Source organism: Thermobia domestica, chromosome 9, assembly GCF_964235325.1.
Source record: "Thermobia domestica chromosome 9, izTheDome1.hap1.1, whole genome shotgun sequence".
NCBI classification, from domain to species: domain Eukaryota; kingdom Metazoa; phylum Arthropoda; class Insecta; order Zygentoma; family Lepismatidae; genus Thermobia; species Thermobia domestica.
The window spans coordinates 187,389,004-187,415,562 of NC_137462.1; the positions used below are offsets into that span (position 1 = coordinate 187,389,004).

The window sequence follows — 26,559 nt, forward strand, 5'->3', positions numbered from 1 at the left end:
TAAAATCATATGGACGTTAACTACGTTATTTCAAGCAAAGAGCACATTCAGCACACACTCTTTGCTTACATGCTACGACTGAGTACCTAGTGTATTAATGGAGGGAAAAGACAGAAATCTATATAAAACAAATCTGAGGCGGTAACAAGACAGACAACTTGGTATATTTTGGTCTTTTGAAGATTGTTCATGCTATACATTAGCATGCTATATTCATTATGTGCTACTCATAAAATCCTCTCGTGTGTAGTCAACGGGTGGAACTTCCTTGTTCAAAACAAAGAAAAATAAGAGAGAAAGAGAGATTTGAATGGTTCTCGCACAATAAAGCTTAACATGCCTACTTGCCAATGAAACACGATGATCAGAAGATGAGCTACATAACTAACTCATTTCACACTACTTCACCCACGCCAACCAACGTCCGCGAAGTCTGTATTTCAGATGAGAGCAGCATTTGATTGTGCAAGCACTTATGACGTGGGCAGGAAATCAGTACGTAAGAAATTGGGTCAAGTAATACATACAGTTATAAGCGACAGATATACTTCTATCATGGGAGAATATAAACGCACAGTTATAAGTGACAGATATACTTCTATCATGGGAAAATATAAACGCAGTCTTGAAAACTTCAAATAATCTATTTAAAAAATCGTTAGGCAATTACTTTCAGAAAAGTTAATTTAGAACTAATATAGCAAATCACTAAAACGTTAGAGAAAAGCTCGATTGCTTGAGTACACACTGACAAATTATTCGATCCTGTCTAGTACTATAGATCTTCCTTAATATAATTCATATGACATCGATATTAGAAGTGTGGCTTATTTGATCAAGATTACTGCATATAAATGAAGGCTACAGAAGCTAACTTGAAAACTGACCATTTTTATGCTGTATTAAACGTTCTCATTTTACTGATATTTTCTATGTTGTTATTTCAATGTCTCTTGCTTCACAAAAAAAAAAAAAAAAAAAAAAAAAAAAATGCTCAGTGCGCAGAGATTAGTGTTGCTCGAAATAATAATAATAATAATACATCTGGGACCGACATACACACACTTTGTTTCTGAGATTAACATGTAACATCGAGCAAAACTGTAGCGCAGAGCAAAATTGCTTGTAGCGCAGAGCAAAATTGCTTGTATGTTATATAAGTTTTACAATGAGGTATGCAATGTCGTACAGAAAGAAAATCATGTCTACCTCATCTAACACGTATAAAACTGCTAGTGCAACGTTTCTTTGAGGTCCGTAAAAGTCAGTTTCCGCCTACACTTTAAATACTGATGGTGATTCTTTACCTTGTAAGAAGAAAGTTCTAAGAATCGTAATGCAACTGTCGTTTACTTTAGAATTGGCAATTCAAGGTCACCACCCATAAGTCCATTTTACTGTTTCAATACCATGGAGTTACCCTCTCAATTCGTTACTGCAGTGGATGAGCAAGTAGTGGTAGGAAAAGTAGGGAGAAAAATAGTGCATGGTGCAGGGTCATATCCGTGACCTTGAGACAAAAATTTTAAAGAAATAGACGATAATTTCGGATGAGCAGCGTGGTTTTCTGTACGATATCATACCGCGCTTTCTAGCATTAATAGTATCCAATTTTGCCGTGGATTTGAGTCAACTGTCAAAGAATGTAAGCCAGGTTTAAGATGGGAAGGTTCAGTAAATTTGGTCCCCAATTTGAAACCTCACGCATATTTTGGAGCTTCCTCGTATATACAGGTATACGGATAGCAAACGCCTCTTCGCCCTCAGGATTCGATTTCCAGTAGGAGTACACGCGATTCCGGTTCTAACGGTAATTAGCTACTGAAAATGAAATGTCGAATGAATCATTCATTCAATTTAGAAACGATCGAAATCGAGTGCATACTTGAATTTCAATATATTATGAAAATATTATTGTGTCCCTGTTTATATAAGTTAGTCTATATCGGGTGTCCCACTTACAACCGGTACGCTTTACTTCCATTCAGGCGTTCACAAATAAATGTATGTTGCCTCATTGCTTATCAGGCCAGTATAGTTGGCTACACTGAAATATCGCATTACTTCTAGAAAGACGAAACTGTCGAGTTAAGTTCGGTAGTTTAATCGTCGTAGAGAAATAGTGCAATTAGCAATTGAATGCTGAATTGATATAGTGGATTTTAACACAAAAACAGTCTCAAAATAAGATACTAAGGATTTTTTTAAAGTTCTGTAGGAATAATCACACTCTTGATGATTTCAGGTTTGTAATCGTTTTATCATCAAAAGAATATTTTAGTTTTAATAAATTTAGTTAGCCTTGATTTTTTGAATTACAATGATTTTTTTAACATTTCTAAAACGGCCTCCCAACTTTCCTCACAGCTCCACTCCACCTATTGCTTTAAATGTCTAATTACAAAATGTACCCAACTCTTGCTTTGGAAAAAATTATAATTTCATTGCATACAAAATTGTTTCTAAGACTATTAAAACAATTACAAAAAAAAAAAAAAAAGGATTGTTGACAAATTACCAGTTTCATGATTTTTCCAGTATGCGGATCAGAATTCCAATATATTTCCAGTATTTCCAGCATCAAAATTAAATTCCAGTATAATTCAAGTATTTCCAGTATCAGTAGTCACCCTGCTCCCACAACCAGTAAAATTCAAGATATGTGCACGAAACGGAGGACTACAAGATCCGTTGGGAACGTAATGAACCGGACCCATTTGTTATAAACCGAAAGTTTTAAATAGGCCGTTTACATAAAATATAACTATAAACAAAGTTTTAAATAGGCCGTTTACATAAAATATAATAATACAGTGAAATATGCTTAGTAATCTGTAACTTTGGAATATCACATATGAAGTAATGCAAAATGTCTTCTGCGTGAAAAGTAGGTAAACAATGGGTCGTACTGGTTTTATGTGGAACACTCTGTATTACAAATATACGGGTTAGTAATATTTTCACGACTGCTTAGTTTTTGTAGCAGTTTCAAATTACGTAAGTATGTAGCCGAATGATCTTTCCAGAAGCGTACATAAAAAAATTCCAATGAATGAAAAGGTTGAGCAGTGTCGGCAACATCGACAATGTTTTCTATTTCTTAAATATCTTGAATTCTTTACACTAAGTGTGATAACTTGTATATATGCTCTAACTTCTATATTAACAAAAAAAAAAAAAAAAGGCTTAGCAAAACCACTGCTGAAAAAAGAATTCGGACTACAGAAGCTGAAGGAACGGTATATCCTAAAACAATGATAAAATGGTTTTGACTCTCCATTCTAGATTGCTCCGAAATCTAATCTCGTCAAAACCAATACCAACGTTGCATCCTGTTGAAGCTAGTCCTGGAAGAATGACGAATAACTGAGAAGGGTTATTCACATCACACCACAGTTCGTCTGCTCCCATCAACTTTGTTCTCCCTCAGAAACCAAATGAATAGCGTATCAATTACAATCAAGAATCCACATAACATCCGCTTTTGGTAGGAAAAAAAAAAATAAATAATGAAATCTAGCTCTTGCTGCCTAAGTCATCCAATGGTATATCCACCAAAGGATCTATTGGGAGCCTGTAATACAGAGGTTGTTCAGTCTACATTTGGCCAATTTCGACATACCTAAAAATTTAGAAGAATCCATAGAGCCAGGTCCGTAAATGCTCGATGTGTTTCCCTTGGTTCCTAACAATAGCCCGACAGCGTAATTTCCACTGTAATAGGCTTCTCTGAAGAACTGGGAGGGGAGTCTTGTCCCATTCCCTTTGCACAGCTTTCCAAAGTCCTTCCACAGTTGTCACACGCCGTTTTCCCAAAGCCCGCTTCAGCAATCCAAATCCACAATAGCCCATAGGACTTGCATCTGGAGATTTAACAGGTACGTCATTGAAAGGTATCACCTGTATACCACTTGCCTCTTCCATCTCCCTGAAGAATGCGAGGGACGATCGTGAGGTATGTGATGAGGCCTTGTCCATGTGAATGCGTACCAGATTGGCGTCATTTCCGTACACTGTTGGAATCTCATGCTCGTAGATTGGCCACATGATCTGCTCTTGAAAATACTGCGAATTTATTTTGCAGTTCTTCGCCACCTACGAATCTTCAGTTTACCTCGGTAACAGTAGCCAGTAACGACCATGAACCCTTTTGGGAAGGATTCTTTACAGACACGGACCCACGTTCTGAAGTTCTTGGCGCCTTTTTCTCGGTGCGTGATGGCTCTCGGTTTGCCGCAGTCGGAAAGGTAAATTAATGCTTCATCGAGCGTTACGACGTACATCCACCTTTGTTTTGCCAGATGTCGTTCGTACAGCTTCCGGGCGTCACATTTCGTGGGCATCCGTGAGAAGATGGCCGCGAGCTTTCATGACTTTTTTCAGCTTGAGTTGATGGTGTAACGTCCGGCTCACAGTCTCCAAAGACACGTCAAGACGATTAGCCATACACCATTGTGTTGACGGATTTTCTTGCATTGCCATTTTGTAAAGTTTCCTCTGCATGGTGGAAGTGGCGTTGGTGCGTTCCCGCTTCCTAGGCAACTTCGTTGGTGATCCAAATGGTGGAGCTTCGTTGTCCTTGTAGTTTTAATAATTTTTTTATTCCACTTAAACTGATGTTGCAACCATTCTTCTTGCACTGTTTTCTAATGACAGAAACACTAAAGTGGGCGTCATAAAGAGCCGCAACATAGCCTTCCCAAAACCGGCTTAGTTTGGGCGGCATTTTGATTACAGAGCGGAAACCCACACACTTGGAAACAAATTTAACACAACACTCACAACAATGGTCCTGTTTTGTGCGTTATTGTCGTCCGAGCGGGAAAACAACTCCGTTCCCAGGAAACCACTGCACAATACTGCAGGACGCCACGAGTCAGATCGGGTGAGTCCATTCTGCCCGGGAGGGGGACGGAACGAAATCGGCCAAACGTAGGCTGAACAACCTCTGTATAGTACGATAAAACAATAAGAACACATAGACTGTTTCAAAATCACAGATTTCGTGCTTTTTAAAAGTACCGTAGGCAAATCAGTCAAAGCAAGCAGATGGTCTCTTCAAAAGGATTTGGGCATGCTAAATTCATTTTCATCGGTTGCCAGGCTCGATCTGTCCTCGTTTTTGCGCTACGGTGCCATTTTCCAATATGGCCGTCACAATTTTCAAAAATTTAAAATTCATGAAACTTCATCATTTTTATGTCAAATTATATGTTTCTGTGGCTAAAATAATTCAGATCTGCAGTCCACTTTGCACAAGAGTGATTGGGTTTTATGTTCAACCATATTATAATATGGCTGCCATAATTTATTACAAACTTAAAATCAATGAAAATTCATCATCTTTGTGTTAAACCTTATGTTTTGAGGCTGAAGAAAACGCAAATCTGCCGTCCATTTCTGCATAGAAGTTACCAGTTTTGACATTCTGCCATTTAAGAACACGGCTGCCATCATTATCAAAATTTTACAAAGCCCATCAAAATTATTATGACCTTTATATAAAACTATATATTTATGAGGCTACCGGTTAATTTTCACGGAAGTATTTGACCTGTAAGCATTTGAGTTGAGTTTTTTGAGTTTAACGGGGCTATATGAAACGGGACCTACTGGTTAACGTGGAATCCGAACCACATGAGCTCCCGCCGGAAATCGAACTCGGGTCTCCCACGGCAAAATGTAAGCATTTGACAGTCAAAGTTGGCAACTGGTATATCTTCAGAAACTTGAAAATTTACTATGCTAACTTAGTCTGTTTATATGGCTCATGCCGACTATGACAGTTAATGAAAATGTGTGCCTCACATCAAATCATAAGCATACTTTTATTCCTTTTTAAACAAGCCAACAAAAACACTTAAAATAGAGAAGCAGTTTGCAGAAATTTTTAGTTGGCATATTACTTGATATAAATTAGAAGTACGTTCCATGCGTAATTTTCCATGCCAGTTCTGGTAAACTTATCTGCAGAGATTTATTTAGATTTTGCAGATTTTCCTTCTATGCACGCGAGCACAAAGAGAAGGCAATTGGCAGCTTCACCTGTAAGCATTTCATCAAGTGCTGCCTATTTTCGTGAAGTACAATCATACACAGTATGCAAAGAGGACGACTGTGTATCTATGTGTGATATACCAGCTTCGAGAAGAGGTCAAGGCTGATTTTGAGAATGGTAATTTTGTTGTAAAAAGAGCAAAACAGAAATTCAACCAAGTGGACCCAAACCACAGCAAGGAGTGAATGAATGGCATAGGCAAGAAAAGTGGTGGAATTGTTGGGATCACAGCTCTCAGCCGATGGACCCTTTCATACAACCTGTGAAGTCACTTGGCTACTGAGACAAGGTGTATCTATGGAATTGGACGGGAAGATTCCTTCACTCACAATGAATGCAACAAAGGTGGGCAGAAACTGGACCTTAAAGATGAAGAAAATCTTATGAAAACCCTCCAAACATTCAAACTGTTTGCTGAAAATCCACCTGCACATCTGCAAAATATTGCAACAAAGGACATCGTCACACAGCAGATTGAAGACAACCTTATTCTTGCTCAACAGAAGGGCCAGAAACAGCTTGTTGAATTTGTTGAGGAGAGGCTTTAGCCTGGCTCTATGGCTCCTCTGAGAGAGAGTTTACCAAGGAACATGTATTATTTGCTTCTCTCTTTGAAATGTAAAGGAAGAACGGTCAGACAAGTGATCATAAAGTACTCCAAGCAACAGAAAGTTCTAACCTCTCATCATTGCCATAAATGCTACAAATGCCAATCTTAAAGACATACTGAAGCATGAGCTGACTCCAGCACCTACTGCACTTGCAGTAAATTAATAGTGATCTACGGACAGGACAGAAGTCTCTTCCGATAAATACTGAGATTGGTAAAACACCTTGTCCTACAAACCTTGATCCAGCAGACTTGCAGCAGCAGCCTGCACTGATAATTGATGGCCAAGCTTACATATTCGCATTGGGGAAGTCCCTGCAAGCGGAAACCTTTGTTGACTTTGCTGATGCGTTTGTTGCCTGTATACTTCAAATTGGAAGTGTATTCTGTCGCTTAGACGTTGTGTTTGATAAGTATTTTGACATGTCAATCAGAGAAGGTACCTGGAAGAGAAGAGCTAAGAATGTAGCACCAGTGAGGAGAGACATACAAGACAGGAGTGTCCCTCTTCCCAAAAAAAACTGGGACAACTTTGTGGCTATGAAAGAAAATAAATCGGGCTTGGCAAATTTTCTGTCTGAACAGCTCATTGTACAGGCTGCTCCGAAGTCAATCTTGTATCAGATGGTTTCACTGATGAAGAGCAGGTTAAAATTAGTGGTGGGCACAAAAACCGGTTTTTCGGTTTTTCACCGAAACCGGTTTCGGTTTTCTTCAAAACCGGTTCGGTTTTTCACCGAAACCGATTATCGGTTTTCTCCAAAATCGGTTCGGTTTTTTTACCTGGTCCGGTTTCGGTTTTCTTCAAAACCGATTCCGTTTTTTTTTTTTCAAAAATTTGTTTTATTTCTGACCAGAATGGTGTTTCGTTGTTCTCCGGAAACCAAATCCATTTCCACAGAAATAGTTTTATGTGTTTTCGAAAAGTTTTCACCGAAACCGGTTTCGGTGAAAAACCGAACTGGTTTGGGAGAAAACCGAAATGTCGGTTTTTCGGGTTTCGGTTTTTATAGAAACCGGTTTTGCCCATCCCTAGTTAAAATATCTCCTCTTGTCAATACCAAAGAGCTGGAAGCCCGACACGAGGAAGCTGACACACGTATGATTTTGCATTGTATAAAGAGCCATGCTTCCTCTATTGTTCTAGCTGCTCGAGACACAAGTGTGTTTGTTCTTCTGTTGGCTCATTTCACAAAGATGCCATATACAAAGATCTGGATGAAATCAGGAACATCGAAAAAAAGAAGTACATTCAAATTCATGATACTGCATCTCAGCTTGATGACAATGTAATCACCAGCTTTCCATTCTCTAACAGGTTCTGATACCACACCTTTTCTCGCAGGACATTTAAAAAATGTTGGAAATATACATAGCACATCCACTGCAAACTTTATGAGATTGACCCAACTGGATCAGTAAACGATGCGTGATTAATACTCTTTACACAAGAACGTCCTCTGAAATATCTGCCACCAACAAAACGTCCTCTCCTTTCAAATCATCATGGCACACTATCAAGCATTAGTGTGGTATCAAGCAAATAAGCAGTACCTTGTGTTGACCCCACCTGAGACTGCTGGATGGGAAATCAAGATTGGCAGTTTTATTCCTACTTCAACATACCTGCCATCGGTACCAAAGTTTTGCATTATACTTATCACCTGTAGTTGTACAACACAATGCAGAACGGCTAACTGCAATTGTAGAAAGGCAAAACTGAAATGTACTGCTGCTTGTAAGTGCAGCATGAGCCAGGACGTCTGCAGGAATATTTTTAAGGCATTATGTGGTATGAATTCACTTATTAAAATCAATGTTTATTCCTTCCTAAAATCTAATTATTTGTAGTTATCAGATCCTGTGTGTAAATGTACCTCTGCATTGTGTCCCACAAATATCTGATTCCAAGATAACAGTACGCATCATTCCAACCACACTTTCCTCAATTCTTTCAAAGAGTATTTTGGTGAAGTAAAAGAAATGTTCTGGCCACCTCATTCACCAGACTTTAATTCTATGTATCATTATATTTGTGAAGAGGTGCATGCAAACACACAATATGCTGTCTTCAGTACTTCAGTGTGCTTATATCTCGAAAGATATGAAATTAAATCCCGGTAACCACTGAAAATGAATTTAGCATGCCCTAACCCTAATGACGGCAGCCACATTGGAATATGGCTCAATAACAAAATCAATCATTCGTATGCAAAAATAGACAGTAGATTTGAATTCTCCAGCCTCAAAAACATATAGTTTGACGTAATGGTCACTAATTTCCATGGATTTTGAATTTTTAATGATCATGGCAGACATTTTGGAAAATGGCGCCATAGCGCGAAACAGAGGACAGATCAAGCTTGGCAACCGGTAAAAATGAACTTAGCATGCTGAAATCTTTTAGAAAAGACCATCTGCCAACTTTGACTATCAAATGCCTACAGGTGTTAACTTTTGTGAAAATTGCACTAGTCTAACAATGAAATCTTTACAAGTCTAACAATGAAGTTTTACGTCCAACGCTTATGCCGGCTAGGCTAAAGGAGACGGCTATGTTGAGCAATGAATGAAATGGTGAAATGAAGAAAGTGGAAGGAAACGGAAAAATCCCGAGAAAAACCACGCACACTGTTTGTCCACCACAAAGCTCACTTGGCGCGAGCTGGGATCGAGCCAAGAACCCCATGCACCAGAGGTGAACGCTCTTCTACTGAGCCACCGCGGCCCCCATCACTACATTTCAAGTAAGATGTGGTTTCACCAAAGACGATTTTACGGTTTAGAGACCATATTAGTCTAGTATGCAAGTATCAATCTTGCATCATTTGATTTCACTTGCTTCATGGTCCTTATAGGTCTGTTTTATAGGTCTGCTTCATGGTTCTTATACGTATGGGCCTTATAGGTCTGTTTTAATTCCATAGGAAGTACAAAAAATAGCATTCGTTTTTAACTGTAAAGTCTGTATCTTGGTCTGCCACAGCTGACGCCAAGAAACTGCATCAGTAATAGGATGCTATGAAACCCAACAGTCTCCAACAGGCTGCCCTTCCAAGAATAAACTTCTGTTATAAATAGGCCTACTTGGTAGTATCCAACAGTGACCTGCACACCAACCACCTCTAGTGCGAAAGGTCTATAAGTCGATTCTAGGCAATGTAAGTTTATAGTATATAATATTGTGTCTGTAGACTTTCTCGAGGTTCTTCAGTTTCCTCCCACATTTTCATTTCACCAATTTTCCACAACTATTCACAACAACTTATTATCCATCTCCTTCAGCCTACAACAGTGGCTCTAAACCTAATTCCTATCACGACCTCCATTTTAACACATCATCTTATCAGTGACACCCTTATAATTTCTGCTTCGTAATACGCTTGTATCGGATTTTTAATATACCTATTGCGGAGATCTTACGATATCGATCTATTTCTACAATAGTAAAATCAATTTCTCGTATATAATGATTACAGTAACTTCCCTAAAAGCGAATGGATTAAAACCAAATTTGGTCAGTTCATTCATATTACAAATCGAATTCTATCCATCGTACTGTTTCAAATGGAGGCCGTTCGAAAATTTTAAAACTTCATAACTCCCTTAATTTTGGTTCATATGATTAAAAAAAAACACAGTGATTTCTAATTTTGGTTTTTAAAAATCTTGGACAGTTGTTTAAAAAGTTATTGTGTATTTTAATTTTCGAGAAGCCGCCACTTCAGGGGCGTTATTTCAGACTTCGCTTGAGGGGGGGGGGGGGCAAGAGCACCACCGGCAAAAGATTTTCACGTTTTGTACTAGTATATTAGTAGACAATACATTAAAGTATATGTATTCCTCACTCTCTTGGGGGGCAATTGCCCCCTCCTTTCCCCCTAAATGACGCCCCGACGCCACTTTGAGTTACCTCATATTGTTGTGAATTTAGTACATCGTTGGTGTGTTCAGTATGACCAAAAACTGTTAAAAGCAACTTGTTTACATTTAAAATTTAGGAAACAAAGATTCCACACCAAAAATCTACCTTCATTGTTGCCAGGTTGCTGAAAAAAAAAGACTATTCGCTCACACCGACGACATAACTTGGGTGGGGGGAAACGGGGTTTGTGCTCCGGGCGCCGGATTGTGAGGGCGGAAAATTGGGCAAATATTTATATCTACTATAAGGCAAGGAAAGAGTTTTAGCAAACTAAAGATAATTACAAAAAATATCTACCTCAGAAACTTAAAAGAACAACAACGACTAACCAACCTTAGCATCATATCCACAGAGAACAAGTTAGCTTCAAAGCTATCTTTTGAGGACACTGTAAGAAGGTTTGCAGCCAAAAGAGCCCGCAAAGTTAATTTTTAATTCCATCGTCATTACCTTACGTCGTTTTCATTTATCTTACATCGATTTAAGAGATTTGCAACATGTCTGACTAGTGAGTATAATACTCGAAACAACGGCTTGACTGCTTGTCATATAGTTAACCCTGGAACCATACACCGGGGCATTCTGTGCCCCAGGAAATTTACGTTTAGATTTAGATTTTGGTTGGCAACACTCAGGTTGTCATTTCCCATGACTTTTACTCGTCCTTCGCGTGCTGAGTTGCTTTGTTTACTATGGTCGTGGCCCATTCCATTTTGTCTATAGAACGTTGTTGAGGCACTCAGTGCCCCAGTGTACGGTTAGTGTAAGTTTTTCTTCACGTATACGTATTTAGTTTCCACAGTATTATGCGTACTTCTGTGTATTGTTTGCAGACTTTTAGTTACAATGGATGAACTACAAACTGAGCAAGACATTTTAAATGAGTTACCACGTTCTTCTGAGCCCGATCAACCAGACATTTTGACTGTAAGTCTGAAAGTGAAAATGAAGGAGACTTTTTAGAAGAAAATGATATTATGAAATACGTTTCTTACCTGGTGCCTCAGAAGCTAAATGTGTACCTTGTTCAAATGATCCAGAAGGAGATGATAAAAATGCACAAACATCGCATCTGAGGAAAAGGATTAGGCGAACCCGTCAACCGGAAGGCTGGAAGACGCAGTATCTGTCCACGAAACAATGACTCAAAAGCCACCATCCGGTGTGCTGAGTGTACGCAATTTATTTACAAAACACACCTCATAAGTGTTCGTGTCAATTTCAAGGAAGAAAAATTGAAAAAAAAAAACTAAAAAGTATGAGACTCCTAAATCTTGTACAAAATATAAGCTTTTTTCTATTTTGACACATTACACACTTGTAAACCTTAAAGTAGCGTGTAAAAGTATATTTCTGCACAAGTTAGAGTTGTAAAGAATATGTTAAAGTAGTTTTTCAATATAAATTAACATTTTTTTCTATGAAACTATGAGTTTTGATTTTTGGGGCACCCAATACCCAAGTGTACGGTTAATGTAACAGAAATTGAGGTGTACGGTTCCAGGGTTAAATATTCTATTCTAAAGCAACAGACTTGATTCATTCTATAGATATACATATTCCGATATAATTCAAAAGAACATTTTGATTTGCAGTTATGATAAGACTATAAGAATATGTCAAGAATGCCACACGCAAATTATCTGGCAATCAACAAGAATGCTACACGCAAATTATCTGGCAATCAAATACTAATTAGTGTAGTGTTTTGTCTTGTACTAAAAATTAAATTATGTACTGCAATTTTGAAATCAAACTTTATCATTGAAGGAAAATGGAATAGGAGATTTACTGTGTGATACTAATATCAGGTGTGGTCGGGGAGTGTTTTGGTTTGGTTAATCAGAAGGGGAGGGCGCTAAGGCGAGTTCTTGCCCCGGGCGACGATCACTCTAGTTACGTCCCTGGCTCACACACATACGTCTACAATTCTGCAAAGAACAACAGAGGATCCAAAACAAAAGTAATTCCTTTTATTGCCGACATTAATTTGTCCATTGTTGATTTATCAACAAACGCAAACAGCTATTTGCAACAAACCCAACACGAGTATCTCATTAACTTTTAATTTTAATTTATTTCAATATGGAGGTTTTGTTGCATTTGTATTTTTTATCTCAATATGCAGTTCTCATTACTTCCATATCGTACCTCTTCCAATTAAACTGATTTTTAAACAACTCTGTACCTATCGAAAATGTTTGGTAGACCTACTTTTTGTTTTTTCTTAATAGTATGTTTAAAAATAAAAATATGCCTATCAGAAAAAAAAATAACTCTGGTATTAGATTCTAATTATACTTATCTCTTCCGCTTATCTTCGCGACCCCCTTAGGAGTCGCGACCCCAAGTTGAGAAACCCTGGCCTACAGGATATATCAGTAGGACGTTAAATTGAACATTCATTCTTAATTCATTTTTTGCGTAATGAAATCTCTATTGTGAAACAACGCATTTTCACTCACCACTGCAGAAGGAAACCGATCAACACAGTTTGAAACTTCTTTTCCATTCGACTGACATTTTACGACTATTTTGACTTATTTTTGTGTAGATTTTATGAGAAAGGCATATTGCCAAAAACGCACTCAAGCCATTCACATCACAAAACGTTCTACACTATAAATGTTTAAAAAGACCACACTACAAATGTCAATGAGAAGAAAGGTTTCTTAGCACAATATTATTTCTAAAAAGCGTAATTATGCTTTGAAGAAAACACAGAATTTGGATTCTAACTCACGTTTTGTGTACATTTAAATTACTTGTTTCTCTGAACAAGGGCGCCCATGTTGTGGTATCCAAGGGGGGGGGCAAGTATAAGCGACATTTTAAATGTAGTCTCAAATTTTGCGGTAACTATTCTAAAATATCTCGGGTTTTCGATCTTCCGAAGCACAATTTCCTCTAAGGAAGGGGCAAGCGCCCCACCTTGCCCCCCCTTATGGGCGCCCTTGTCTCTGAAGTAATTTCTACACACTTGTCAACAATTGTCTGTAAGATAGGTGTGAAGAGTATAAGTTTGCAACTGGGTTTTTATAACATATTTGATATATATTGCAACGACGGATGCGTTACGGCCCTTACTGAAAATCAAAATTAAACTCTTCCTGAATTGTCTTTCATATGCCCCGTAAAAGGCAAGACATCATTATCTATGGAACTTTGTGTTTCCCTGGAATTTCTATCGAAACGAAAGGATGTCTCATATTTTCGTACCTTTGTTAATTTTAACTTCTTGAAGAAGAATAGAACTTTTTTAAAAAAATAATTTTGCACTGGAAGTGCAAAAGTGTCGCATTTTTGTCCGTTAAAACAGCAAAATAATCGGCCTCATTTTTCGAGTCAAGCACGTCTATAAGTTCCTAGAGCAAACAAATATCCAACGTAAAAAAAAAAGAAAAGAAAAGAAAAGAAAGAAAAAGTCAAATGACACCTGTCCGCTGATAAACTGTCAAATGAAAATGTATATCCAATAACAATACACACTAAACGGGGAACAGCACTGTTGTTATACTGCACATTGGTCCAGAATCAAATTCTAGGTGGCCAAAATTCATTTCAAATAGCTTGTGGCTAAAAATTGCTACAGAGGGGTTTTCAGGGTTGCTGATTTCAAATCTGATAACAGTTTTTTGTTTAAAATTCAAAATGGCGGATTATTCGTAAAATTAACTATATGGCTCCTTGAATATGAGTTACGGTTATTGAAAATAAATAAATGTTACTGGAAACTGCAACAATAAGTTTTAGAAAGTAAACAAACAATTTGAAGTAAGATAATTTATTCTAAAATGAGATAATAAAGATCACTAAAGAATTTTAACTAAGAAAAAATATATCACATAAATCATCGTCTATTCAGCTGTCCAAAATATTTTCTTCGTCCTCGGATTGTTCATAGTTCTTCACCCTCACTGCTATCTCCTTCTGTTCTCGTGTCTGACTGTTTCGGGAGCAATAGCAGAGCTTTTACCTCCTCCGGTAGAGTTGTACGCTTATTTCTTGTTGCTCTCCTAAGGGTGGTTATTACTGGATCTGAATCCACGAGTAACCGATGAACTAAATCTGTCGTGGTATGCATGCATGAATCTTTTCGAGTATGATGCATACGAAACTGTTTGTATTTTTTATTGCAAGACTCCTGAGCTTCTTCCGATAACATACCTATTGGAAAGATGGCGCTTTTAATAACTTCTGCTCCGTGCATTAAAATCTTGTGAACGCTAACAGGCATTCTGTACCACCCGTATAGATTGACAAATCTCCTTGCCGTTTCCTCTGTATATTTAGCGAAGGCTTCTTCATTGATAACCTCTCCACTTGAAATTGCGATCATTATGTTTCCAAATCTTCGAATCAAGTCTTCATCAAATCCTGTTATATCTGAAGAGTGTTGAGCATTATGAAACAAACGTCGGGCAACGTTGCCGGTATTAGAAGTCCTGACTTTTCCTGCTAGCACCTTATCTATGTGTAGGCCTGTTTCATTCCGGAATCGGGTCTGAATTTCTTTTTTGATCATCTTCATTTCCTGTCGCTGAGCTTCAGTAGCTCCTCTTATTGTCGGAGCTTTTAAGTTTTTTATACGAAACTTTTAACACTAAATCTAAAAAATTAATCCAACTGTGAAGAGGAGATAAACCATACTCTAAGGTTTCAGGATTAATATTAAACTTTTTTAAATTTTGTAAATCATTCATCTCTTTCGGTGTGCATTTACAAATATAACATATTTGACTTCCAGTGTTCGTCAATGCAATTATAATTTTTCCGTGTATCATAGTAAAAAGGACCTTATATTCAACTAAAATAGGATTATTTTGGAATTCTACATACACTTGAAAAGGAACCAAATCATTTACTTCTGCTTTCATTTGATTCACTTGGTTTTTAATCACTTCGGCAGTTTCTTTAACTTATATAAATTTTATAGGACGGCACAATTTTGTTGACGATGGCCTATCATTGATCCAAATGACCTGCTGTTCTTCATTACTTAAAGTACCCTCAAGTTTTAAAGGGACCATAGAAAATAAAAACAGATTTCCACTTTGCACACTTGAAGTTTTAGAGTCACCTTCTTCATGTTCATCGTCGATATCCAGTGCTTCATCTTGGTCTTGTGCTGCATCCGGAGTTTCTTCTGGTGCATGTGGTCGTTTTCTCCCCCCTTTTCCTTTCTCCTTTTGTCCAATCGTGTCGGCTGCCAGAGGTTTGCCTTTATCGTCTGGCGGGAGTTCATTAGAATGCACATTTTTCGGAGGTACATACATGTATTCACTGTGTCCTGAGCTACCGTCGCAGCCATATTTTACAGTTAAGACCACTTTCTTTAATTCTAAATGCGGGAGCGCTTCCACTGATGTCCAGTCTGCTATTTTTATAAGCCTTACGGCAGTGTGATCTAATAACTTTTGAAGAGGAATTCTGGCTCCTTCTAGACTCACTTCAATCCCTTCAGGATAGCAGGGATTTTTTGCTTCCACTATTTTGTTGCACGGAGGGAAAAAGTTTTTCAAATTATGTTCTATGGCCCCTTTTCGTAATGTGATGTAGCTATGCTTTGACAACTTACCATCCATCACCAATACCAGGGCTTGGTCATCTGTGTATTGAGTCACTTCGGTTGACCTATCCATGCTTTGTTTGTATGCTCTTCTGATTTTTATAGGTCTCGTAGGCGAACCTTACAACACATCTTTTAACAAATCGGCGGCTGCTCGCTTTCCCTCGTCTCGTAGATAAGACATTGACGAAGTAGTCGCCTCTTCCACTGACACACCACCTTTCAATTTTTGTATTTTTCGCCTTTTCGAGCACTCACTACTTTCCTCGAAACTCTTTGAAGGTCTTCCAGGACACGCTGCAACGTTCGGTTTTATCTCGAATTTTGTTTCTAGCCACTCCGAATGTTTCACTAAAAATTTGTTTCTGCTGTGATCTGCTGCTTTCCAATATTTGTGTAGTGTTGCACAAAAGTTAGCTACTTTTGATGTTAAAAGTTCTTCGTCGATTACACCTGTGTTCAAATTTTGTATATAGGCGACAAGATAATCCCTTGTGGCTCTTGTAGCAGGCCCTTGTGGGTTAATTTGGTTCCTCCACTGCTCAAAAAGAGTCTTAAAAGTGATAACTTCTTCCATGATCAAATAAAAAAAAGATTTATGTCACACAGTTTTAAACAATAATCATACAAAGTCGATTACATATAATTTTCCTCAACGGTTTTCACCTATAGCTGCATTATGTCCATTTATCTGACACCGGCGGCGCACGGCGGCAACGAAACCCACTTCACTGCACTTAATATTAACAAAACAATATAAAAATGTCGAAATCTTTTGGCAGTAACAGGCACTTTTTTTTTCTCAGTCTAATAATTACGAAATGTAAACAAAAACACTATATGTTTACACCACTCGTCCACCCTTTAAAGCAAATTGACAAAAAAGCAAACTGATTACACAAATTATAAGCTTTAGGAACTTATTAACTAAAGAAAATCACAAAAGGCTTACATTCGACTCGTAAACGACAAGCCACAGTCACAGCAACTATGAAAATCATGACTAAGCGAACGCGTCATCCGTTGCTCTTTCTTTCAGCGACAGTGGCGCTATGCGGCGTAGAGAAGAAAACTTAAAAATGTACAGAAGTATTCAGGTATATAATAAAGAAACACTGTAGCACAAATTACGCCTAAGAATTGCATTTCTATTTTTTCGTTTTTGGCCACCTAGAATTTGATTCTGGACCAGTGTGTACTGTTAATTTGTTAATTACCAGCCTACAGATACTTTTGGTTACATTGGTTTGAGCCTGTTAGTAAATCTTACCTGTGGGCAAAGTAAGTCTTACCTGTGGGCAAAATTATGCTTAATATTAATATGCGTCAAGGATTTTAAATTAGTTTCCGGATTTTAAATTAGTTTCTATTTTGCTACTGAAGCTTTTCTGTACATCTGATAAATGAACCCTTTGAAGATTACAACTTTCATCTCTTCCTTTCATCAGTCTTGAATGATTTACTTTCAAAATCTCTCTCAAAACTGTAACATTACCTTCGGAAAACAACCTACGTAGCTACTTAAAATGAAATGCGTTCTAGAATTACTTATATGAGAGTTGGAGAAAAGATTACAACGCAAATAACTTTTGCGTTACTCGTTGTAATTTAACGAAGATATATTTGTAGATTAGTAACACGTTTATCTTGTTATAGGTTTGAGGACTTCGCAATTCTGATGATGTACTGTATATCCGAGAAGCGGACATATAAAATGATGACTCGTCTGGAAAATTGGTCAACAGAACATATGAGGTCAATGGTGCGTTTCCTGTGGGCCAAACGCACTACACCTGCTGACATTCATAGACAGATTGTTGAGATGGGGAGGGCTCAATTTCAAGGCAAAATGTAGTGAAGTGGTATCGTGCGTTCAAAGAAGGACGGACTAGTGTTGTTAATGACAATCCTGGACACGGTGGTAGACCAAGTACCTTAACCGCTGACGTAAACTGTGCTCACGTAGGTGTGTATTCGTGTGGACAGAAGAGGAACACTACACTCAATATTAGCTCAGTTAGGACTACTACATGGTGTCGTGGAGAATATTGTGGTTAATGTCCTTAAGTATAAGAAAGTCTGCGCGAAATAGGTGCCACGGTACTATCCGAGAACCATAAGACAAGAAGAATGGCGACGTCGCTGAATATTCTGAAGCGTTAAGCAGCGGAGGGGAACACCGCGTACTAACTGGTGATGAAGCAATATTACATTTGTTCACTACATGGAATGGAAATATGCCCTTTTCTATGGAAGAAGACATTCAAAGGAGTTGCTTCGTCCAGAAATATTCGTGCGCTGTATTCTGGGACGTATCTGGTGTGCTACTGATCGATCATTTGGAGCAAGGAGAAACTGCGAATGCTGAAAGTTATTGTAGGACACTTCTGAACTTGCGGGACGCCATCAGACGAAAATGTCCTAGTCTCCTTTGTATTGTGTGATTTCTCTCGATGATAATGCGAGACCCCATTCCCCACACAAACTATTGAGAGTATTCAGCGTTTACCTGGGAACTAGAGCACCACCTTACAGCCCTGACCTAGCTCCCAGTGACTTTCTCTTGCTTTCTGTAAAACAGAACATGGCTATCCATCTTTATCCGGTATGTGATATCAAAACTGTTGCCTCACGGTGGCTACAAGAACTTGACGTAGATTTCTGTGCAAGCGGTAAGGAAAATCTCGATCTACCTTTGTGACAAGTGTTTGAACAAGAAACATCGAGGACTAGTGTTGAGTGACCTCTATCACCAGGTATGTTGATCTACATATGCCCGACACATTAAGCTATAATAGGCTTCGTAACTTTTTTTTCTCGTTCATGTCGTATAATAAAATGCGAAGACCTTCAGATTGCCTTCTGAATATGTCGAATAATTCCTTGTAATAGACAAATATGTTATGCCTATTTCACTTTCAAAACTATTGCATTTGTTCGTCCTTTTCTACAATTATTAGGAGAAGGATGATGATCTGATGCTGCTTCTCCACTTAATAACCTCATTTTGTTGTATACAGTATCTGATACCGGAAAATTTCACACAATAGCTCATCAAAATCGAAGAGCAACAAAGATACCTACGCGGACTGTCCTACCACTTAACAGGTAAAGATATACACATAAAAATGTACGTCACGACGTTTGCCCAGTACGTCCTCCTAGACCGCTACACTGATTTTGATGATTTTTCGTACATAAATGCACCCTGGTCTAACTTCAGTTTTTAGCATATTTTCGGCAAGGAGGGATATAAGGGTGAAGGGTAAATATAAAAATAATCGAGAAGACCGATGTTACTGTCCAACCCATAGTTTTCAGAGACTGAGACAATTGCTAACACTTCCGATTTCATTTAAGCTCAAAATCACACCCCTTCGGCACGGCGTGAGGGGATGACATGTAAAACTAATTGAAAACGACCGATATTAGTCTCCAATCCATAGCTGTTTTGGGGATCGCTAAGATGAACAGTTTAATTACCGATGCCTTCAAGTCCAAATTCTTCCCACATGCAGTGGCGCAACCAGGGTTTTATTTCGAGAGGGGCCAAGGCTACCTAGTACAGTAGTCTGGAAACTACGTGTTGCACAATCTGATATCGACCAAATTGAAAGTTTGAAATCTCCTCATTACAAGAAATTTTGTTCTCCCTTTTTATTAGCATGCTGAAAGGCCTTAAAATAAAAATCCAAATTCAGAATTAATAAGACGACATTTCGCACGTGTTGTCTCATGTCTCAATACTTAGTACAGATTAAGTGCACTCTTCATGCACGGTGAGTGTAAGTTTGCACATTTTTAAAGATGCTAGACACACAACAAGCAGTATTGATTGCTTGATGATTTCACAAAAATCTTTCTACAGCACTGCTGTATAAGTAGGCCAGGTTAATTTTGGAGGGAGCCTGGGCCCCCAGAGCTCATAGCTAGTTACGCCACTGTTCCTATCTGTATCCTAAGGGGAGGGGGGTTAGTTCAAATACATTTCGTAAAATTATTCTTCCCGACGAAGAATTGACATTTCAACTTGTTCAACAATATAAATACTGTTTCTGAACTGATTACAAACCTTTTGGAACATCAAGAATTCCACGATACGTATTTACTAATACAATGATTTGATTTACTTGAAGAACAGAAAATATCAATGGCACTTATTCTAGTTTTTGGAAATTGATTCTCGGACATATAATCCTTTTTTCGAAATTTCCGAATTACGTTACGCATAAGTATGAGGAGTTTTATAGAATGGCTATGTCCATCAGTATGTCGAATTGTATTAGTGCAATAGTGGTAAGAGAGATGGAGAAGCGGCTTTTCAGAATCGACTCAGTGTCCAAAGAAGAGATTCATCTCTTCCCTTAAATGAAGTAAGTATTAACCATTTCTGACTACAACGTTGATCACCATAGAGCAAGAACGGCAAATGACGGCGAGAAGCTGCTTCCAAGCAATCGATTCAGCGTCCCAAGAATATATTTCATTCCTACCTTTATCTCTCTATTAATACTGTAAGTAACAGAAATCAACTATCACTGGAGTCGTCCAGTTTCGAAACGGCTCTTGTTCATTTACAGCAAATCCTATAAAACAGAAAAATGTAGGATCTGCATGTTTTGTAGAACTGGGAATACTTGAGTGTGTTCATGTGAAAACTTGAACATCCTCAAATATTTCCAGTTCTACAAAACGCATAGATTTTAAGTTTTTGTCGGTTTTCTGGGACTTGATATAAATGGCAAGAGCCGTTTTGGAATTGGACGGTTCACTTCTGATTTAAATATTGAGCGCCGTAGAGCAGAAACGGCAAGAGATAACAAGAAATGGCTTCTTATATGGATTCAATATTCGAAGGAAAGGTTGCATGTATAACTTTATACTTCAATTGCAATTTTCGACGTATTACGCTCTAGGAATAACTTCGGGTTTCAGTACTGAACTCTCATATTTTGGAAGTCTCCCGAAGTTTCCCAATGTGAAACGAAACCCTCTCGTCTTTCAAAGAAAATCTCGTCCTTTTTTCTGTAATCCGAACCTTGAAACGTACCGTAAAAGCAAAATCAAAGAAGGAACTTCAAGAATGATTTAGTTAGTCGTAACAATTCTCTGAATAATACTATATTGTAACTCGTTAGCCTGTATTGTTACTTAAGATTTTCTTTAAAAAAAAAAAAAAAATGAATACTAAAGCATTAACTGTGTTACTTTACTTCTCACGACTGTTGTTCACACATCTACATTAAAGTAAAAAAAAAAAAAAAGCGCCGTAACATATTTTTTTTCTGGGGAGCAAGGATTAATACGTGTATTTGGGCCCCTAGAAAAAGTTGTTTAGCCTTCCCGCAAAATTCGAAGATAGCCCCTTCTTTCCACCTTTTTCTTACTCTTTGTGGGGCTCCCGGAGCCTGTTGGCCCTCCCGCACGCCCCTGGGCCCGTTCCATACATGACAAATTAATTAAGGGGACAATATTGACAAATCTCAAAGCCATACAAATAAATGTTATTTCTAGGGCCCCTAATAGTAGACTTTTTTTTTTTTTTTTACTGAAATGAGTCCACGACTCATTTTTGATTTTATTTACCATTTGTGTGCTGTTTTGTTTATGTAATGTAGTAAACCTGTTTGATGCTTCATTTGTAATTTCACGTTCGTATTGTATATGGAGGAAGAACATTTATCTTAAAGTGGACCCCCGTCGAACGGCGGGAAGCTTCCCAGGGGAACAGTTACCCCCTGCGCCCCACAAGTTACGGCCCTCGTAAAAGGTTATGACAAGGGAATGTAAGAGAATCTGATCTTAAAGTACACAAATTAATGTATCATATTACTCACACAATACAATTCGAAAAATACCAAAGATCTTCCAACAGTTTAAGAACAAAAGGAAGCTTACATTTAACAAGTATAGTTTGTTTTAACGGGCAAGTAGGCCTATAGGTTGTTTTTTGTGTCATATTCTTTTTCAGCACCGAGGCTGGGTTCGAACCGCATATTCCTCAACTGAAATTTGAAACAGGAGCATGCCTACAAGACGCTAAAGAATAGAAACAACAGAAGAAAAAATATTTAAAAAAGTCATCAGAAAAATATATTAAATCTTGAATAACGACAATGAAATAATTACATGTGCATACAAACATACTTCTAATGATATGCTTGCTAACTAAGTTACAAGTCTTATTTGGGAAACCTTAAAGACTCAAGAACATAATGAACTTTTATCAATTGAAACATTGTGATTGTCCTTTATTTTCCTATGATAGTGTACTACCTTGTACCACACGAGATTGGATAATATATTTCATAACCAAAAATGGAAAGTCCCTGTTCGATTCTCGGAGCATCGTGACAGGGATACCACGAGGTTCCAGGATTACCAATAAATACTGATATAATTGATTAACTAATAATTTTCTTCCTTCCATATACTTTTCAACATCCTATCTGGAACGTCATTATTTCAAAACTAAGTCCAGAATAAACACTAAGATACTACTACTTAACGATATCAGAAAAACAATTTGTGTCAGCAGTCTTGCTACTAGAATTAGTTTTCAAGGTTTCGTATTAGTTAAACTCTCCGAAAGACTAACCAATTCGTGTAGGCTCTTTTCAGTACACGACATTTAACTGAAAGACATGTTGCAACTATATTTTGATGGATTCCGAAATACTTAGAGACTTCTCACGAGAACAAACACAATAATCATTTTATATGAAGCAAACGTACCTTTTTTATTCGAAGTCATATCTTCCATATCCAACATTACTTTAACACACACACTTCCAGTATTCTTATTACAACAGTACAAGAAAATACTGTACACCACCTTTGGTGACAACCGAAAGTCATCCTGGTAACATCACTTGTCTGACGCACAGTTTACACAGCATTATTAATACAAACACTACTACTTCTGTTAACAAACAACACAAAATGAACAACGTAATTCACAAGGCACATCAAAACACATCGCAAAAATCAGGAGAATTACCAATTCGGAAAACGGAGCAAAATGATCACATAAGATCTCTTCGAACTACAACTACGCTGAAAAGCTAATATTCCAATAGAACTGCTGGACTCAAAACAACACCTGGCCTTCTAAAAATATCTATCGCTCGGCGTTGTCTGTTTCTCTCAGCATCCTAGCAAGTCCCCTTGGACAAACTCCCTCTCCTTCTAGTCCACAACATAAAGGACAGATGCGTGTGAACTTGTGAAGACAATGCTTTGAAAACAATACGCATCCAGTATGGATATACATATATTATTAACTACGACATCATTGGAATAATAGAACGGAAAAATTACTTTACTTCTAACGCATGGAAATAATATATCACCAATAACATCATGATCTGACCAGAGCCCAACCGTTTATTCCACGTGTTCTATACTTCTTTACGAAGCACACTTCAACTATGGCCATTCCATAAAGACTGATTAAGTAGAAATACACAGCGCGCGAAATGACAACGGTATACGCTAGCATAACATAGCATACTAATACGTCTTTCTTTAATTCTCATACCGGTACTTTTAAAGACAAAATTCTACTCCAAACTGTTAAATTTCAGTTTTCTCAACTTGGACTTAGAAGTATGCTGTATGATTTCCCTCGGTCTGAGGTGCGAAAACAGACCTTCTGACACATGGGACATGATTGCTAGATCTACATAAGCTCGATGTCATTGTTACGTCAATTTTGCATTTCAATTTCCTTTATTTTTTAAAGAATGCAACACATGACGACACAACTTAGAAAATTAGACCTGATTTGTAGAAGTGGTTTTGAAGTAAGATTATACAATTTCAAGTCGTTTGAGCGAGATATATTTGTGATTTCACATGTGACTTGCACAAGGTGAATTTAATTTCCACTTGGCATCCAAAAGATGACTTATGACTAATGTCCGGATTTGTATGTAATTACATATTTTTCTTTCATATGTAGATTCGTCAAATCCTTAAATGTTTGTGATTCACACCTGTAGAGTGCTTCAACTCAAGTTTCATATTACATATTTTTACATATTTTGACCAATATTATATATTTCTATGGTTTCTACATATTTTTTTTTTACATAAAACTGTCTTAAAATTTTGCATTAACTTTAATTTAAAATAAAAAATGAACTCTTCAGCTGTGCAAGGCTTGCATCTAGATTCAATTTTGTCATATCTATCTTTTCGTTTCTTTACCGAAAGAGAAATCTCTCTCTTTTTTATTTGTCAAACCATGTTTCGCAGAATTCTCGCCGATAACACAAGAAATATAAGAAGAAACAAGTAAAAATCCTCCCTCCGGGGTACATTAGCAGCGCCCTTTATTCTCAACTCTGGAGGAAGACAGATCAGGTGCCTGACAGGCGACTGGCCAGGAAATTCCTAAACTAAAGTCTATTTAATTGTTATCGGAGGTCGGACGGGAAAAAATATGAAAGCAAGTTCTGCAATTTAAGTTAAAACTGTATGCTAGTTTGCTTCCAGGAATTTACTGCAAGAGTTCGTTCCAAGAATCTGGTGACAATGGCAATATTATAGCAGGTAACCTAAGCTTATTCAACTGAATGGATATAATAATAAATAAAAAAAAAAAATGGATGTTCAATGAAATCTCAGTTAGAACAACATCTACGAATCCACTCTTCGAAAGTGTTATCTCGAAGTTTGTTATAGGGAAGTTATAGATACCATTAGGGCAGAAATAGGTAGTTCATATATATTTGGATTTCTGTGGACGAAACAACAGACGTTTTGGGACGTTATGTAGCAAATTTAGTGATTGAAAAGTTAAGTGAAGATGCTCCATCTAAATCCTATCTTATTGCGGGTAAATTGCTGGAACACACGAATCATTCCACGATTGCTCAATTTGTAAACGATGGTCTTAAAGTGTTGTGGCCGGGAGGAGTTCAGGAAGAAAAGGTTCTTGTTCTCTATACAGACAGTGCAGAGTACATGTTAAAAGTGGCTAGAGCACTTACAGTTTTTTTTACCCTTACTTAATTCATTTCACCTGTATGGCCCATGCTCTTCAGCGTGTTGCTGAAGAGGTGAGAGACAACTTTTGCGAAGTAAATCAACTAGTTTCTTCCACGAAAAAAATGTTTGTTAAGGCGCCACAACGTGTTCAAGTTTACAGAGATCAACTGCCAGACGTGCCACTTCCTCCGGAGCCCGTGCTAACGCGATTGGGCACTTGGATACAGGCAGTACATTTCTACAATGAACATTTAAAATAATAATAAGCCTGTTGCTCATTCATTTCCATCGGAGTCTGCTGTGTCAGTTGGCATTGCTCAGAAACTGTTTAATGACTCAAAATATTAGGGGGTTGATATTACATAAAAATCCGGATTCTACTTATGACGCCAGCGACAACTTAACATCTGAAGCCCTATGTAACCCAAGTTTGAAATCACAGATTTCATAATCCTAATAATACAGTATTATTATTATTATTATTATTATTATTATTATTATTATTATTATTATTATTATTATTATTATTATTATTATTATTATATACAGCAAGCTGTTTGCTTTATAACAGATCGATTTGACGGGTATTTACTTTACAACAAAATCACCACCAATGGTGTTCTATTGGGCCCCCAGAACGGTATACAATCGCCCGACATCGAAGTTTCTATTCGAGCAAATTTCCTACCTGTCTTTGCGTTAACATTTAGAACGGCACTTTTTGTGCAATGGTATCTGCGAAAGTTTCAACTGACGCTGTTCGTATCCCCAAAATCTGAAGCCGATAATGTTCCATGCCCGATGGAAAAAACAGCCAAATTTGCAAGTCTTTCGTGGTTCATACTGAAACATAAGTACGACTTTATCAGCTTCACTTTACGAGGGATCATTCACATGATGTGACGGATATATGCAGTGTAATCAAAATTTGAATCGCAGTTGCCAAATTCTTACAGCCCCATGGAAGACGTGTATTTCAGGATGCGTTGTGGGGAAAATTCCAGCTGTTCTTTAGCTTCTTGTGCGTATCTTCCTGAGCAAATGATGTCTTTATAACCCTAATATAATTCTACACCGTTGAGATCATTCGGATTCAGTAATGCCAAATCAGAACGATTTGCATTCAGCCTTTCTTTATTGCTGCATTGTACGAAGTCGGCAGCAAAACACAGGAATCAAAATATATAATTTAGGTCCCGCATCTGGGAAAACGATCACATATTTGTTGTCAAATTTCATCTGGAACTTCACTGACAGAATGCTCCATTTCAGCTTGTGCAGTCAAAGATTCACCACTTACTTCTTCTCCAGGCATGCATCATCATCTTGTACAGCGTGCTCCCACTGCCATATTCCATTATCTGCAGTTTTCTTCTGCTGCATGTATGACGTGCTTCGGCAGT

General features: G+C 37.7%; 1 protein-coding gene across 12 annotated transcripts in view; it reads right to left on the reverse strand.

The window, feature by feature from the left end:
* The window catches only part of RhoGEF2 (Rho guanine nucleotide exchange factor 2), a 656,727-nt gene that overhangs the window by 588,478 nt on the left and 41,690 nt on the right, over positions 1–26,559 (reverse strand). The window contains exon 1 of one of the 12 annotated variants that reach the window (XM_081725665.1): positions 22,898–22,949. The exons of 10 other annotated variants lie outside the window; for them this stretch is intronic. In XM_081725665.1, the coding sequence (XP_081581791.1) occupies positions 22,898–22,934 (37 nt within the window). In that variant the 5' untranslated portion in view covers positions 22,935–22,949. Of the gene's footprint in view, positions 1–17,114; positions 17,179–22,897; positions 22,950–26,559 lie in introns of those variants that run through there. One more of the 12 variants, XM_081725664.1, reaches the window with a different exon arrangement.